The following is a 16,690-nucleotide window of genomic DNA, read 5'->3' as shown; positions in this document are numbered from 1 at the left end:
CCAGATTTTTCAGTACAGGACCGGGGTAGGGCATTGGAAAAGTGCTCTTTCTAGGTATTGAAACTACGAAAATTTCCTAGCTGATTCTGAAAAGTTTCACCTTGCCCCATATCTAAAAGCCCATATCTTTAGAATTTAATTACTTATTTTAATTTTACAAAATGTATTACCCACCCTAATAAGTACTAATTCACAAAAAAAAAAAAAATTAGAAATGACATTTTTCTTTTCAATTTTATTTTATTGATAGAGATTAAAATAAACAACTAACATAAACATACCCTAAACTTAGATATTATAATTTCATCATCACAGAAAAACCAACAAGTAACAAAAGCAAACTATAGATATGTCACCAAATCTCACCCATCCATGACTTTTGTTGCTATATTGCCAACACTAAGTGTATGCTATCTAAACCATCCATTGATGATAAAACTATCATGTATCATTTTAAAAACTTGAAAACTCGTTGAAGAATATAAATATCATCAATAAATATTATAGTTGGGATGCTATTTATTGTTATGTGAATGTTTAAAATTATAATATATTTTAAACGTGTAGTAACTGAACAAAATTCTTAATTATATCCTCCTGGACTAACCTGTGGTAAACTTTTCTCCTTAATCTTTGCACGTTACAGCACACTCAATTTATTGATCCTCTTGTGTCATCGATGGATTGTTGTATTTGTTAGATATATCACTACATGCAGTTGGTTCATTACCTGTGACGGTACATTGATTTTATCACTGGCCGCCTGGAGTGTCTTTTACCTTAGCTTGGTGGAATATCTGTTAATTTTTGTTAATCGATTTCATAAGAGTTTGTGCTAATGTTTCTGAGATATTTTGCCGAAATAAGCAAATGATTGGATAATATTGATACTACTACTCTCTTTGCCACTCAAAAATTAGTTTATGTTTCGTGTTTTCATTTGGAAATCATTTGAGTTCACATTACCAATAATGTTATGCTTCTATGTTTTATTTGTTTTTTATTATACCTGTAGAGACATCAGTAATTTTTTTTTAATTGGTTCAATCTTAATTCTTAAGTGTTGTCCTAAATATTGGATTTAGGACTTTTTATTTATAAGTAATTTTATATATCCCAAACTTTTGTCCTAAAAATCTATTTCAAATGATATGGCATTTGTTAATCGATTAGTAAGATAATACAATTAATTTATTTATCAACAACTTAATGGATGACAAACAAATTACATGCTACGTCATTCAAAATAAAATTTGAAACAAAATCAAATATGTCTACCATTACTCATTTATAAAAAAAAGTTCCATCATATTCGTTAAAAAAAAAAAAAAAAGAAACGAGAGTAATAACTCTGGTTCCAAAACTTTTCCTACCACCAACATTTTCATTCTGTGAGATCTACGTCAGTTACTCAACCCAAGAAGCTCCTAACATTTTTGCCATGAAGCCATAGCGATCAGCAGCTTCATCAATCTGCAGTAATATATGGAAGGCCAAGGCAAAATAGTAAATAAGGAATCAATTACACAAAAACTGAGTAAAAAGAAGATTAAATTTACCATTTTCTGTGTTGGAAGTCCAACTCCATGTCCAGCCTTGCGCTCAATGCGACCAATTATTGGATTGGTCTGAGGGCTATTCTCCAAGCTCGTGCATAAAACATATTGCATAGTCTGAGAATAAATAGAACGCATGAAACATAAAATAGTCTCACATGATTATCACAAGCTAACCATGCGTAGGCATAGGCTTTGCAGAGGAAGAAATAAATGCAAAAAATATAAGACAACAAAACAATATGTAAGGACTCACCGCCAATAACTTCAACGAGTGCAAAGGCACAACACGATCATCATGATCGGCTGTCAACAGTAGGGTAGATGGGTACTGAAAAGGTTTATCAGGGTTCTGTTCCCATGGTCTTCTCACATTATGTAGTGGGGAGTACCTACAGAAAATAAAATGAGCATATAAACTAATAGCTTACAAAAAAGGAGAAGCGGAAAGTAAGTCAGACACTAATCAGTTTTCAAGAAACAAGAGAGCACATTTTATGTTGACGTTGATAAGTGATCAAACGACATAAGGTGTTATGTAAGGCTGACAAAAATAATATTCTAAAATCAAAGCAGCAAAAGTTCTTGACCCCATAAGAGACGAAGAAGAGGAAATGGCTGAACATTCTGAGAAATTGACCAAAGTTAACCATTTCTACACAGTTTTAAGTTTTCCAAGGGAAAAAGGTTTTTCAATTGCTAGATCGTGTGTGTAAAATGTCTAATATGTCATAGATTTATAACTTTGGACTGAAGTACATAAAAGCCTATCACGAATACACAACATTTTTAGACAGAGAACAAGGTTTTACTCACTTGATTAGCCAATAGAACTCTTCCTCTTCCTCTGAACAACCAAAATCGGAAACCCATGCATGACCTACAAAGAAAAACCTTCATGAGTACATATGGTTAAAATAGTTAAACTTGTCTATTGCTAAGCTAAAAAGATTTAAACTAACCTATGGTAAACTTGTGGTACCGAAGCATGTCCATTACACCAACATGAGCCAGAGCACAACCAAAAAGATCAGGTCTCTGCAACAGAAGGGAAACAAAAATTACCAATGCTATTTTATGTAGGGGTGGGCATCAACCCGCACAACCCGTGAACCCGACCCAACTCGTGTGATTTTTTGCGGGTTGGGTTGGGTTAAAAATTTTTAACCCAACCCAACTTGTCAACATGTGTATATATATATATAAATTATTATATGAATTTTGATATTTTATATAAAAATTAAAAAAATATAAATATAAAAATTTTGAAATGTTAGATTTGTTTTAAGGATTTTAATATTTACATTTTTTTTGTTTATCTAATTTATTTATTTATTTTTGTTCATTATTTAATTAGACTATAACAATAAATTTTGTCAAAAACTCAATCCAATCAACCTAATCCAACCGGTCAATCCGTATGTATATAAAAATTATTATATAAATTTTGATATTTCATATAAAAATTAAAAAATATAAATATAAAAACTTTGAAATGTTAGATTTGTTCTAAAGATTTTAATATTTGTATTTTTTAGTTTTTTTAATTTATTTATTTATTTTTGTTCACTATTTAATTATACCGTAAAAATAATTTTTTTTAAAAATCTAACCCAATCAACCCAACCCGCAAAACTACAGGTTAGGTCGGGTTGGGTTGAAAAATTTCAATCCGTTCTATATGTGGGTTGGGTTGGGTTGAGCAACCCGACCCGTGCCCACTCCTAATTTTATGAATTCAATACGATAATAATAAGAGAAAACTGAAAATTACAAAGCCACTTAAATAGTCCACCTGATTTATGCAAGCCCCAACAAGAAGCCCGCCATTGCTCCCCCCTTCAATACACAACTTTCTGGACTGGGTATAACCAGCAGATATTAGATACTCGGATGCAGAAATAAAGTCGTCAAAGCAATTCTGCTTTTTTGCAAGTGCACCTCCTTTATGCCACTCCTCTCCATACTCTCCACCACCTCGGATGTTGGCAATGCAGAAGACCGCACCAAGATGCCTCATGAGAATAGTACGACTGACACTGAATGAAGGTGTCACACTGATGTTAAATCCACCATATCCATACAATAAACATGGGTGCGATCCATCCAATTTAATATTCTTTTTGGATACAATGAACATTGGTATCTTAGTACTACCGTCCTTGCTAGGCACAAAAACCTAGAAATGAGAAACCCAAATCAAACACCGAACAAAATGCAGTTTGGCAAAAAAAAAGAATGAAGCCCACGAAAATAAAGCAAATAACAAGACAACTTGAGACAGATTGAACAATAAAATCAGAAAGCTAGCATCATCCAGTGTTAACAAACAAACGACAATCGCCTACCTGATGAACATGGAACTCGGAGCGATCAAATCCAGGTATAATAGTCTCCCGGAATATCTTCATTTCCGGAGTCTCAGTTTTTAAATTGCATTGATATACGATGCCAGGAATAAGGAAACTAGTAAAACTAATAAAAACCACACTGTCTTCACGACGTGCAGATATCGCATTAACTGAGCCGATCTCAATTGGTAATTGATGCAACAGGGAACCATTTTTCAAATCCCTTATCTGAAGAACATACTTCACGTCACTCAAGTAACTCACAATCATTTGATTAAGATTAACAGCAGTTGCTGACTCAAGCACATCTCTTTCAGCCTCTGGGATAACTTCAAACCAATCATTTGGCTCCTTGAGATCTACGCGGATTATTTTATACTTTGGGGCATCCTTATTGGTGAGGAAGGTAAATACGGTGTCGTCATTTGCAATGACTTCATATTGTGCATCGAATCCATCAATTAGCTTAACAAATGGGAGCAAGCCATCTCTTTTCTTAAAACCTTCCAAACCTTCTGGCAGTGCAGACAAGTCACAATAGTATACTTTATTGACTGGATCACAGTTCTCTTCTATACACATGACAAGATACTGCAGAACAGAATTAAATGTGAAGTTAAATTACAACAAGAGTTCCACAAAAACTTGTCATGCATTATAATAAATTCCCCATATAATTAACTTTAGTATTAGTTGCTTTTAGGAATGACAAAAATAACTGGCCTAAATTTTGGCTCAATTGACAACTTGAAATTTTTCGAGCTTTGACCCGACTTTAAAGGTTTTGGGTCGGGTTTATGTCTAAAAATTAAGGTCCAATTAAATTCGGATTAGGGTTCGGGCTCTACCTGACTTGACTTTACCTAATCGGAATTTTAAATTTAAAAAAAAAATTATTTGTATAATTTTATAAAACATGATTTTAAATTATATGTATTTTATTATTTATATTAAATTTTAATATATATATATATATGGGAGGTTATGCTATTTTTTAAAATATTAAATTACTTAAATATAAAAAAATTTAAAAAATTATGAAGTTCGGGCTTGGACAAAAGCCCAACTCGACCCTAACCCTAATTGGTCGGGCCTAATTCAAATGACCGGGAATTTTTAGAGTAGGATTTTTTATTTTTATGATCGTTCAAACCTGAATCTAACCCAACCAATTGCCATCCCTAGTAAATAATTTATTTAACAGAATAACATGGGTATTTAAAATTTAAATTGCCACCAGACCTGTAGTAATTACAAATGAACCTCGTTTTAAAGAGTATTAACTTTTAAAAATCTTATAGAAGAGAGGTTATATTATTCTTCATTATATCCCATTTAGTGCCCTTTGATATCTAGTTTGCCAAAATTTGGGTATTTCATTGATGAAGCTTTGCGTTAACTATTTCAGGTGAACAGACAAGGGCACAATCATACCATGAAAACAAAAATGAAAAGAAAAAGAAATAAAGAACACGGGCACCACTCAAACACAACATTTTGATCCAAAATAGGCAAAGAGATTAAACCTATGAAGAGGTAATCACCTGCCCGTCTTCTGTAACATGGCCAGAAAAAATATACTTGGGATGTTCGGGGTCTTTCCAGCATAAAATATCTTCCGATTGTTTGGTGCCCAGAAAATGATAGTAAAATTCGTGATATAGGTTCGAGTCAGTCTCTGTTCCAGCATCCATATCTTTGCCCTCTCTAAAGAATAATACAAGAGAATAAAACAATTTTCATACTTAAGGATTAAAAAAAAAAAATTAATAAACGCATAAAACAAATACAATAACCCAGGCGAAGTATATTTTATCTATTTATTTAATTTCACAATCAAAAAAGTTTAAAATTCATAAATTATCCATAACGTTTGTTGAATTTACAGCTAAAATACAGATTCAAGAATTCAAATTCTACTGAGCCAACCCAAATGGTGAAGTTCACTTACTTGGGAGCTGGGTAACGGCTGTAGAAAAATCCTTTGCTATCATGGGTCCAAGCAATACTTGAAAATTTAAACTGTGATACAACACTCCAAAAGGAATAAATAGTTGATTTGACGAGTGAAAATAAATAAAAGAAAAAGAATATGCCGCGCAAATATAAGAAAAGCTTGTACGTAGGTACATTCAGCAATGATATTGTCAAATGAAAAAAATAACCAAAGGAATGGGAGAAACAGAAACAGACCCAAGACAAAGCATCAGCTTCAACAATTTGATCCTCAATGCGCATTAATTTGATAGTCGCCCAATCACTTCCACTGTAACTAAGTGCGTACGCCAAGTACTTAGCATCCTCACTGACCGAAACTTTAATTAACGCCGCCGTTCCATCGTCACTAAGGGTATTCGGATCCAGCAACACCTTCGCTTTTGCATCCAAGCTATCCTGCACATAAAGCACGCTTTGTGGTTGCAGCCCCGTATTATGAAAATAAAAATACTTATTCCCCCGCTTAAACGGCGCGTCGTATCGTGGACTATCAAACAGCTTTGTTATCTTCTCGCGAAGCTTGTCCCTCACGTCACAATTTTTCAGCACCGAATCTGTTAATTCCACTTGCTTTTGCACAAAATCTTTGACCTCTTCCGCATCTGGATCCTCAAGCCTGCCCCCAAAAACCAAAAAAAAAAGAAAAAAAGAAAAAAAATGAATTTCGGTCAAAAGTCAAAGCTGATTTTGAATAATATATTCATTTACCATCTATAAGGATCGACGATCTTAACGCCGTGATAATCATCAACAACGGACTCGTCTCTACGAGCGACCGGATATTGCAAGCTTTCGTCTATGCCAGAAAGTGAGGCCATGCTCGCAGAACTTTGAGAACGATAACTGCGAGAATGAATGAGGTTCAAACAAGTAACGCGTTTGCCTTTGCTTTGGCTTTCTTCGTTTGAGAGGCAAACCGAAAGGAGACTTTATTAACTGGCGTGTATTTGAGATGAGCGCATAAGGAAATTACCACAATAGGCGTGGGGGACAAAGACGACGTTCTCTCACTGTCAGTGTTGAGGTGTCCTCATTTTTTGTGGAAGAAATGTCGTCATTTTTAAGATATTGTTATTTTTGGACCCTCTTTTACGCTACGCCATTTATTGACTCTCTTCGTGTATTTGTCAGAGTGAACAAAGGTGAGGTTTCTAAATTTATGATAAAAGTATCAAAATCCCTTGTATTTTCTCGTCATATAAATTAAGCTGCTTGAAAAATGATCCACATTATGGCATAAAATGTTGTAATATATTTCTTAAACTAAGAAATCAATTTTTCTTTCGGCTATTAACACCATAAAATCCTCATTTTGATATTTTCAAATTTTGTCTTTAACTTAAATAATAAGTCAAAGGAGTTTCAAATTCTTTATATTTATTGCATAAATTAATAAATATATTAGTCAGCACAAATAATATAATAAAAAGTAAAATATTAATCCGGCTTAACAGATTCAAGAATTAATAGAAAAAAAAAAGTGTACTTCTCCTTGATTCTTCTTGTGGAGCTACTTTAGCTTTTCTCTAATTCCTTTTTTTTTTCCCTCTCGACTTTCGCTCGTACCCTTTTTATAATGCTTTTTTAATTCCAAGCTCATAAGGAATTTGAATTACTTAATTAAGATTCTCTTCCAAAAGTTGTGCACATGCTCTCCATATTTACTTGTCAATTAATTCTCCAATTCTTTCCACGTGATTGCATGCATGATGATTAATTTAATTAAATCTTCTTTGATTTGTTTCCATTAAATTTCTTTATTTTTTTCCTTTTTATTCCTTCAAACAAATTTCTTTTTAAATGCTCTGATTTAATTCCTTTTTAATCTTAGATTATACCTAAAATAATAAAATATAAAATTAAGATAAATTAATATAATAAAATATAATTTAACATAAAATTAAATTAAGAAAATATATAAATTACTAGCACATCAATAATCACATACATTAGATGCATAATTTTGATTGTCACACACTCTTCCAGTTACCAACTATTTATTAAAACAGGTGAGCTGCATGGCAGGAAGCTAGTTTGAATTAGGTGATTGAGTAGTAAAAGAAATAAACCCTTTGAAGTTTGGAAATATTTCAAAATCATAGGGGATATTTTCACCCTATTATTTTCTAAACCTACCTTAAATTTCAGAACATTATTATAGTAAGCCTACACTATTTAAAATATACAATCAATATGTTTTGTAATGGTATTTAATTATTGGCATGTCAAATCCAATGTATAGACATTCACAACAGATATGTATATATATATATATATATATATATATATATATATATATATATATATATAGTTTTAAAAAACTAGTATACGTTTTTATGTAGTGTTTAAAATATGTAAATTTATCTTAAAAGACCCTAATCTTTTGCATTCTCTTTAAAGTTTCTCTCATTTATCTTACTATATTGAGCGGAGACAAATTCTTTTAATGTAACAGAACACATTTTTTTTGTAATAGATAGATAATTATTATTATGTGGAAGCAAGTTTCGTAAGACGGGAACTAGAAAAATTATAACTTACTTCAATATGGAGTTTATTCTTATTTATAACTATTGCAAATTGAGATTAGAATTTTTTGTAACCATATGGAGACTATTCTTATGTAGAGTATTACTATAGAGAGGTTTTATCAAAATTTTTGTAGGAACCCAGGTGACAGGGGGGATGGCAATGGGGAGGGGAGAGGACCAATAGCCTCGTACCCGTCCCGATATTATGTATGTGTCCCCATCCCCATCATAACCACTTGAGGGGATCCACATCTCCTCCCCGAATAATAACAGGGGATTCCTGAGAGTCCTCGATTCCCGAATAACTGATATCTTTTTAGTTTTCGAACTTAATTTAATTATATTAACCTAAAAATATATAAAATAAAATGAGAATAATCATCAATGGGCCTTATTTCATTCCACTCCTTCAAACTTTTGGTATATATAATATTGAAATAATGATTTTCAAAACAAAATTCAAATAATGTGATTTTTATATAATATTAACGTGATTGTTGTCAATGAGTAATGATACATGTTGATCACTAACTATGGCGCAACAAAGCCGCATGTGTGGCTGCTAGTTGACGTTGATATGAGCTAGGCTACTGACAACGCAATGTGCTACACGGTTATGATGAGATGAAGACGAGTTGGGTGCTTGCTATTGCGCGAATAATTCGAAAACGATGAGCAAGACTATGGGAGAGTGATTTAGAGTGTGATTTGTGAGTTATAGCCTTGTAGGATAGTGTACTTTTGGTTGTAGTTAAGTCTAAATTATATTAAATATTTTATATTAACTAATATTTATATTATTTGTATAAATATTTTGATATTTGTTATTTAAACTAATATTTAATATTTTACAATTTAAAATTTATTATTTATTCACTAATAATTTTATTTTTTCTCAAGTATCTTTAACCATTAATGTTGCTTTAAGACAAGTTTTATTTGACTAGTTTATCCTAATAATATAAAATGACCAAAGTACCCTAAGAGACATGTGCTAAACAATCAACTTTTGTAATGACAAACATTTTCAATCGTTCTTCCATGAAAAATTCATGAACTTAATCTCGAGATAACATGGAAAATTTAAATAAATTATCATATTAATGGGAGTAAATATTTTTTTTTTTTGTATGGAGTAGATTCTTTAGCTATCTTCGGTAGATTTTTGGATTGTGCTATAAAATGTGTAAATTTAAACTTCCAGTCATGCAAGAAAATTTCTCAACCTAAAGAAAAACGTTACTATTACAATGTAACTAGTAAAAAATGCAATATAAGTTTATCAAAAACTAAGATGGTGTTTATTTTTTATTTAAAATTTGAATGAGTCTGAGTTTAACTGAAGTCTAAATATATCCAAATGCATATATATGAATGATATATATATATTTTTTAAATATATGAATATAAGTGTTAATTTTTTTTATAAAAAAACATCTTAAATAGGATATTTTGACATATATAATCTTATAAATATTAACAATACTTATATTTATTTATTAAAAATATGACAAGTTATAAATAAATTATTTGATTAGTTAAAAATTTTGATAACATGTACCTTAACAATGCATGAACACACACACACACATTTAGCACATGTAATTTTTGGCATAAATATATGATATTTATAATGCTATTTTTATATATAATATGTATTTTGTTTGATACTTGCTTAAGCCAACCAAGAATTGTTTAATCATTTGAATTAAAATTAATTTTCAAATAATATTTAAATCTATGAAAAAATAATGATTATAAATACAAAGAGATGGGCCTATTATAAAAATACTTATTTAAAATCCTGTTTTATTTAAAATTTTCATTCATAATAAAAAATAATAGTTTAATATCACTAAACAAAGAAAATGATAAATAAAAAATAATAAAAAGGATATTTTATAGAGTATGAAATAAATGTATTTAATATGGGTATTAATTAAAAAGAATAATAAAAATTGAATAAAATATTTTTCCATTTAGATAAAAGTTGGAATATTTAACTTTTTTCATTCAAACATAAACATCTTATAATCATATATAAGTTATAGAGTAAATTAAAAATTTAAATGTCTAAAAATAATTAAAATTCATACTTCAAAAAAAAAAACAAACAACCCTTCAGTTGTGTCTTTTAATGTAATTATTATCGCTTAATATTAATCGTTAACTCCACTTTTTTCAAGTAGACAATTATGATTTCTTTAAAAAAAATTGATAATTGTACATTAAACCTATTTATGAAGACTACATAAAGCTTACAAAGACAATCTATTTGGTATTATGAATTTAAGCACGATAGCTACCTACACTATAGTAAAACCTCTTGATAGTGATATTCTATACAGAAATAACTTCCATATAATTATAAAAAAATTTGATCCTAATTTGAGTCAGTTATAAATAATAATAAACTACACAGTGTAATGAGTTATAATTTTGCTATATCTCGTCTTAAGAAACTTGCCTCTATATAGTGACAATTATCATTACATTTGCAACGAATGTATACTATTCACATTAAAGGTTTTTATAACATTGTTTGAGATAATAATTTATTCTTTAGACTTTCAAGATAACTTTGTATGACCCCAACACTTCATAATAAATATATATACTAATTTTTTGAAACTCTATCTATCTCTTTTATCATCATTTGTACATTATATTTGACATGCTCTATTAATTGATTATCAATGTATTGCATACTTTGCCTCTATATCACTTGCACTAAGGAAAACTAAGTCAAAATAATAATTTTTCCAGGTACATCTCTACTAAGTTATAATCTCTTCATAATAATAAAATTAGTTTGGTCCCAATATTATGACTATAGAGATATTTTACTGTATATATTATAATTGTTTCCTAAAAAATAATCAAAAGTACAATAATTATAGAAAAAATTGACAACAAATATTTTGTAGGAAGTTGTGTGAGAAAATAGCAAAAAAATAAAATAAAATAATAAAATGAACAAATATCATTTTGATATTTTTAAGTATTAAATTTGAGAACTAAGACTATAAATTGATGGTACATTCTTTGTCTCAAATATTTATTAATAGATTATTGAAAACTGAGTGAATTAGATCACTACTTATAATACTTATTTTATGAGTAATATTTCCCAAAAAAAAAAAGCTCAAATTCACCTTGCTTTCAATAGACTTCATAACAAAGGGATGGGGATTCGATTCAGATCAAATCGAACTAAACATAATTCAAAATTTATTTCAATGTTTGGTTTGACCCTAAAAATCAATTGGATTGAGAATTGAAAACCAACTGAATTTGGACTCTGTTCAAAAATAAAAGTGAACAGAATGTCTAACTCGATTGAGTTACATTTAAATATTAAAAAAAAGTCTCAATTTCCCTTAAAGCTTACCCAAACCAAATTTTATCTCGAAATTATAATTTGAAACCAAATTGATTTTGAATCTGAACTAAATTAAACCAAATTGAATTTGAACTTAAACTAAACCAAATCAAACTAACTTTTGAACCCGTTTGGGTTGAATTCTTAAAATTGAACAGATTGCAACCCAAATCGAAACTCATAAAAATTGAAATCTTGAACTTTATTAAAGTTTGAAAAAACTATTAAACCATACGATTTAATGGTATAATGTCATTATACTTTAAACTACGTGGTTTAATAGTTTTTCTAAATCGAAAAATTTAAGATCCTTCATTGAATATGTGTGTGTGTAGGTATATGTATGTACGTTTGTATGTGTTCCAATCCCGGATTGTAACAATCTCTGGGAGAGAGGCCGTCGGCCTTTGGATTTAAAGCCCAAAGGCCACCAGTGGCTGCTCATACACACACACACACACACACACACACGCATATACAAGTGATACAACACACACACACACTAATACCCAGTGTGTCAGCCAATCATGCGTTATTTGGTCCCTCAACTCTAGGCTGCTGTCAATTTCAATCCGAAACCCAAGCCCAATAAATTGTTATTACAGTATGCAATGAAGAATAATCTATTGGCATGTAAAATTACATATAAAATCATACGTGACTCCATTCACTTCATTATTTTATTTTATGTACAAGTGTCCTCATTCTGTTTGTTGTGTATAATTTTATATTCAAGCATCGTATATAGATAGTAACTTCCAACATCCGTGAATAACTCTTATAAAATGCTCATTTTTTATATTTTCAATTTAAACTCCAACAACAATTCTATAAAAGAAGAAAAAGATATATTATTATACCCCATTCCTTATAGCCAGGAAGTCTGTGTTTAAGACTTTCAATAACAAAAAAAAATTAAGTCTGACATCAAACAATTCAATACTTCACCTTCTAAAAGTTGCAGTAGAGATAACCATTTATGTTCTCGCAATAATGGAATCATCCAATGCCAGTTAGTAGCTGCGCAATAATACCCATTACGGACATTTCAAATATGAATATGCTTACTGATGATTAAGACTCTCACCTAAGCTGATCTGCAGCTTAAATTGCGTCTATAAAGTAGCTCAGAGCGAGCGAGCAGCTGCATAGCACAGAGGCTTAGGGGGACCTGTGTTTCTTCTTTTTTCTTCTTTATTTTATGAAAAAAAAGGCTGTTACACAAACGATCAGAACGTTTTCTTCACGCTCTCATTTTGCCGATGCGGCAAATAACGCGCGCAATTGATAGAGAGAGAGAGAGAAAAAAAAAAAGAGTAAAAAAACTGCTTTGTCTCTTTTGGTAGGGACTGCTGTTACACAAAGGTAACGGCAATTTTGGAATCAATATGAATATGAAAGAGAGAGCACAGAGACTCATGCACTCATCAGTCGTAAAGAGCTTTTATTCACTTTAATTTTTTACCTCTCTTTACTCAAATCTCATTATATGTAATGATATTTTTGTTAGAAGCAAGCTGGCTGTAGCAGCTATAATTTGATCTTTAACAATGGCAAGCGTTTCATCGGAGGACGGGTTGGAAGAAATGAGCGAGCGATTCGAGAGTTACAGCTTGAGCGCTGACGTCAGTGAGTCGGAAAGTTCCAGTAGCGGCAGCTTTTCGAATCGGCATTTTGACAGCGCTTCCACTTTCTTGACCTCTTCATCGCTCGTGGAACCTGACTTTGATGACAGTTCAGGCTCCTCAGAGGAAGTTCCTATTATGTTGCCGGTGGTTGGGGGTAGACACGTCGTCGTTTCGGTTAACGATACGGAGAAAATACCAGATTCTGACTTATCCGGTTAGTGTTCTGTTCATTGTCACGTTGTTTTTCTGTTAATTAACTTGACGTCAACAAGTTCGGTGAATATTTAATTTAACGGCAATGGCTTATGCGTTCCGTGTTTTGGTACATTTTAGAAATTTGTTCTTTTGAAAATTTGGATCTGTTATTCATTGCCGTTATGACCTCCTGCTCTCTCTTTGGTTGCTGAATATTATTGTAATGGCTCAGATTTTCTGGTATTCTGGTATTAAAGTTGAGTCTGTTCGTTAAAAAAAAAAAAACCAAAAAGAAAAAGAATCAGTCCGTTCTTCGCCTCCATTTCTGCACCTGCCAAACAGGACACTAGATACAGATTTTCTGTTCTATTTATCAATTGATCTCAGAGTGAAAGTCCTCTAATTTTCCTTTTTATTCTTTTGGCGGTGTTACTTGACTGTACTTTGATTTGTATTCGTATCGTTTCAGAAATCGAATTAATGAAGGAGCGTTTTGCTAAGCTTCTTCTTGGAGAAGATATGTCAGGAGGAGGGAAGGGAGTCTGCACCGCTCTTGCAATCTCCAATGCCATTACAAATCTTTCTGGTTAGTTGTATTGTATATTCATATTGTTTGATCTTGTTGCTTTCATGCTCTGCGTTGCATAGGCCAATTATTTATATTGGGAAATTTTTGCAGCTTCTGTATTTGGGGAACTATGGAAGTTAGAGCCACTAGCATTACGGAAGAAGATGATGTGGCAGCGAGAGATGGAGTGGCTTTTATGTGTAAGTGATTCTATAGTGGAACTTATTCCATCATTGCAAGAATTTCCAGGTGGTGGGACATTTGAAGTCATGGTGACTAGGCCGCGGTCTGACCTTTATGTAAACCTTCCAGCACTCAAGAAGCTTGATACTATGCTGGTTAACATTCTTGAAGGGTTTCGCGAAGCTGAGTTTTGTTATGTTGATCGTGGGCTGATAGTTGGTGGTGGTGGTGATGATACTAAAACGTTTCCTTCATGTTCGTCCTCTAGTAGGCCTTTTGCTGGTCCAGAAGAGAAGTGGTGGCTCCCATTCCCTATGGTTCCCCCAAATGGTTTGTCTGAGAATATGAGGGAGAGATTGCAACAGGCTAGGGAGTGTACGAGTCAGATCCTTAAGGCTGCCATGGCAATCAATAGTAATGTGTTGGCCGAGATGGAAATCCCAAATGCTTACTTGGAGAGCTTGCCCAAGGTATGAGAATTTTGTTTTGTACTTCTGTTACATGGGAAGGCAAATATCCTTCAGTATTTTGGCTTGCACTGGTCTTTAATTTTGTGATTGCTCAATCCAAACAATTTTATTCAAATCTAACAAAACATGTGATTTCCCACTAGAGTAGCAGGATTTTTTTACCCCCTATTTCACCATCTAAAATGATGTGTAACTGTATGTTCATTTAATATTCCATCTAATATATGTTTTCGTTGTTTCCACCAATCTTTCAGAGCGGAAAAGAATGTTTGGGTGAGATAATGTATAATTACATAACTGCTGATCAGTTCTCTCCAGAGTCTCTTCTTGCTTACTTAGACTTGTCATCAGAATACACCACTCTGGAAATAGCAAACAGGATTGAGGCAGCTGTGCACATTTGGAGGCAGAAGTACCAGAATAAGCGTATAATTCGCACAAAGTCGGGGAGGTCATCATGGGGTGGTAAGGTCAAAGGCTTTGTTAGTGACATAGAAAGAAGTAAGCTTCTAGCACACCGGGCTGATACCATCTTACAGAACTTGAAGTTAAGATTCCCAAGCCTCCCACAGACTGCTTTGGACATGAACAAGATTCAATATAACAAGGTATGTCACATGACCAACTTGTGCAATTTAGCTTTTGCACTCCTCTTTCTGTCAATAAGGATCATCACATTCTACACTACTAAAACTCCATTTCATTTGATATGTATTAAGAAGTGGGGGAACTATGTGTCTATTTAATCTTTTAGGGAATTCTGAATGGAACTATTTATATTTGTGAAGTAATTGAAGTATGAATCTACGCCCTTTGATGCCTTGGACTGGTGCAAGACTTGGCATTTAGAGTAAGGTTACTTTACCAACCAAAAAATAATAAATACAAATATCATTGAGAAAGAGCTTATACATGTGCAAGTGAGATGGGAGGAAACTATGTTTTTGCTTGTTATTGCATTCATAAATGAGAAAAGAAAATTTTAAATCCCTTCGCTTTGCAGGATGTGGGGCAGTCAATCCTTGAGAGCTACTCTAGGGTGATGGAAAGCTTGGCCTTCAACATAATGGCTAGGATTGATGATCTCCTATATGTGGATGATGCCACTAAACAACGTGCAGCAGCCGAGACTGCATCTCTATATGACCAAACAAGGTTCAATGGAACTATTCCCAAACAAAAACGAATATTACCTAGCCCCTTCTCTCTTCAACGGAGCTCGTCTACCTCTCCTTTTAGAATTCCATCATTTTACTCTTTGGTTAGAAGCCCCAGGGGCAGGGCACATTCTTTGCTCGATCAGAGTGATCTACGAGCTCGGATTGATGGGGCATTAGAAAAACTGACTTTCTAATTATATTGGAAGAGCAAACATAGTAGCACTTCTGAATTAGACTGATATTACTTGTTCCTTCTGGTACGAAAATGCATTTGGAAATTGATTTTGACATAGAAGAGCAGTAGAAAGAATCTTGTTTATATTCCTTCATAATTATTGAGATAGTCAAAATTTTTATTTACTGACTTGCTTAATTATAGAGTTATTTCTGTTATTTCCAGAACCTTCAGGTGAGGCGTAATGGAAGCTCTTCTGAGGTTCAGTTTGCTTTCTGGCATTTTCTTTCTTCAATTGTGCTATTTATTTGAAAGTTGGTCATAACTTTTATTTATTTATTTATTAAACACGAGTTGGTCATACATCCGTGTTGCTGATTCATGAGACTCCATAGGCGATAGGGTCTTTAGAAACAACAACACCAGGACGAATGATTTATTATTATTATTATTATTTTGGTCAAACAACCAGGATGAATGAGTGATTCATCAG

The 16,690-nt window shown here is 32.3% G+C and overlaps 2 protein-coding genes across 2 annotated transcripts; one reads left to right on the top strand and one right to left on the bottom strand.

Moving 5' to 3' along the window:
• Nucleotides 1-1,324: 1,324 nt before the first annotated feature.
• Nucleotides 1,325-7,008, bottom strand: LOC18041355 (prolyl endopeptidase). Its single transcript, XM_024183876.1, has 12 exons — nt 7,004-7,008; nt 6,614-6,832; nt 6,101-6,521; nt 5,859-5,929; nt 5,452-5,614; nt 3,905-4,498; nt 3,352-3,735; nt 2,519-2,594; nt 2,373-2,436; nt 1,813-1,948; nt 1,560-1,673; nt 1,325-1,473 (listed from the first exon to the last, which is right to left on the bottom strand). The coding sequence occupies exons 1-12, from the start codon at nt 7,006-7,008 to the stop codon at nt 1,408-1,410; spliced, it is 2,313 nt and encodes a 770-aa protein (XP_024039644.1). The 3' UTR covers nt 1,325-1,407.
• A 6,114-nt stretch (nt 7,009-13,122) lies between these two features.
• On the top strand, nt 13,123-16,316 carry LOC18041354 (rop guanine nucleotide exchange factor 1). Its single transcript, XM_006435220.2, has 6 exons — nt 13,123-13,183; nt 13,329-13,660; nt 14,111-14,227; nt 14,321-14,862; nt 15,117-15,470; nt 15,866-16,316. Exons 2-6 carry the CDS (start codon nt 13,369-13,371, stop codon nt 16,214-16,216), a joined length of 1,656 nt encoding a protein of 551 aa, XP_006435283.1. The 5' UTR covers nt 13,123-13,183; nt 13,329-13,368; the 3' UTR covers nt 16,217-16,316.
• Nucleotides 16,317-16,690: the final 374 nt, after the last annotated feature.

The sequence above is a fragment of the Citrus clementina genome, unplaced genomic scaffold, assembly GCF_000493195.1.
Source record: "Citrus clementina cultivar Clemenules unplaced genomic scaffold, Citrus_clementina_v1.0 scaffold_5, whole genome shotgun sequence".
Classification (NCBI taxonomy): Eukaryota; Viridiplantae; Streptophyta; class Magnoliopsida; order Sapindales; family Rutaceae; genus Citrus; species Citrus x clementina.
Note: the sequence above shows the minus strand (reverse complement) of the source record. Positions and strands in the feature narration are given on the sequence as shown.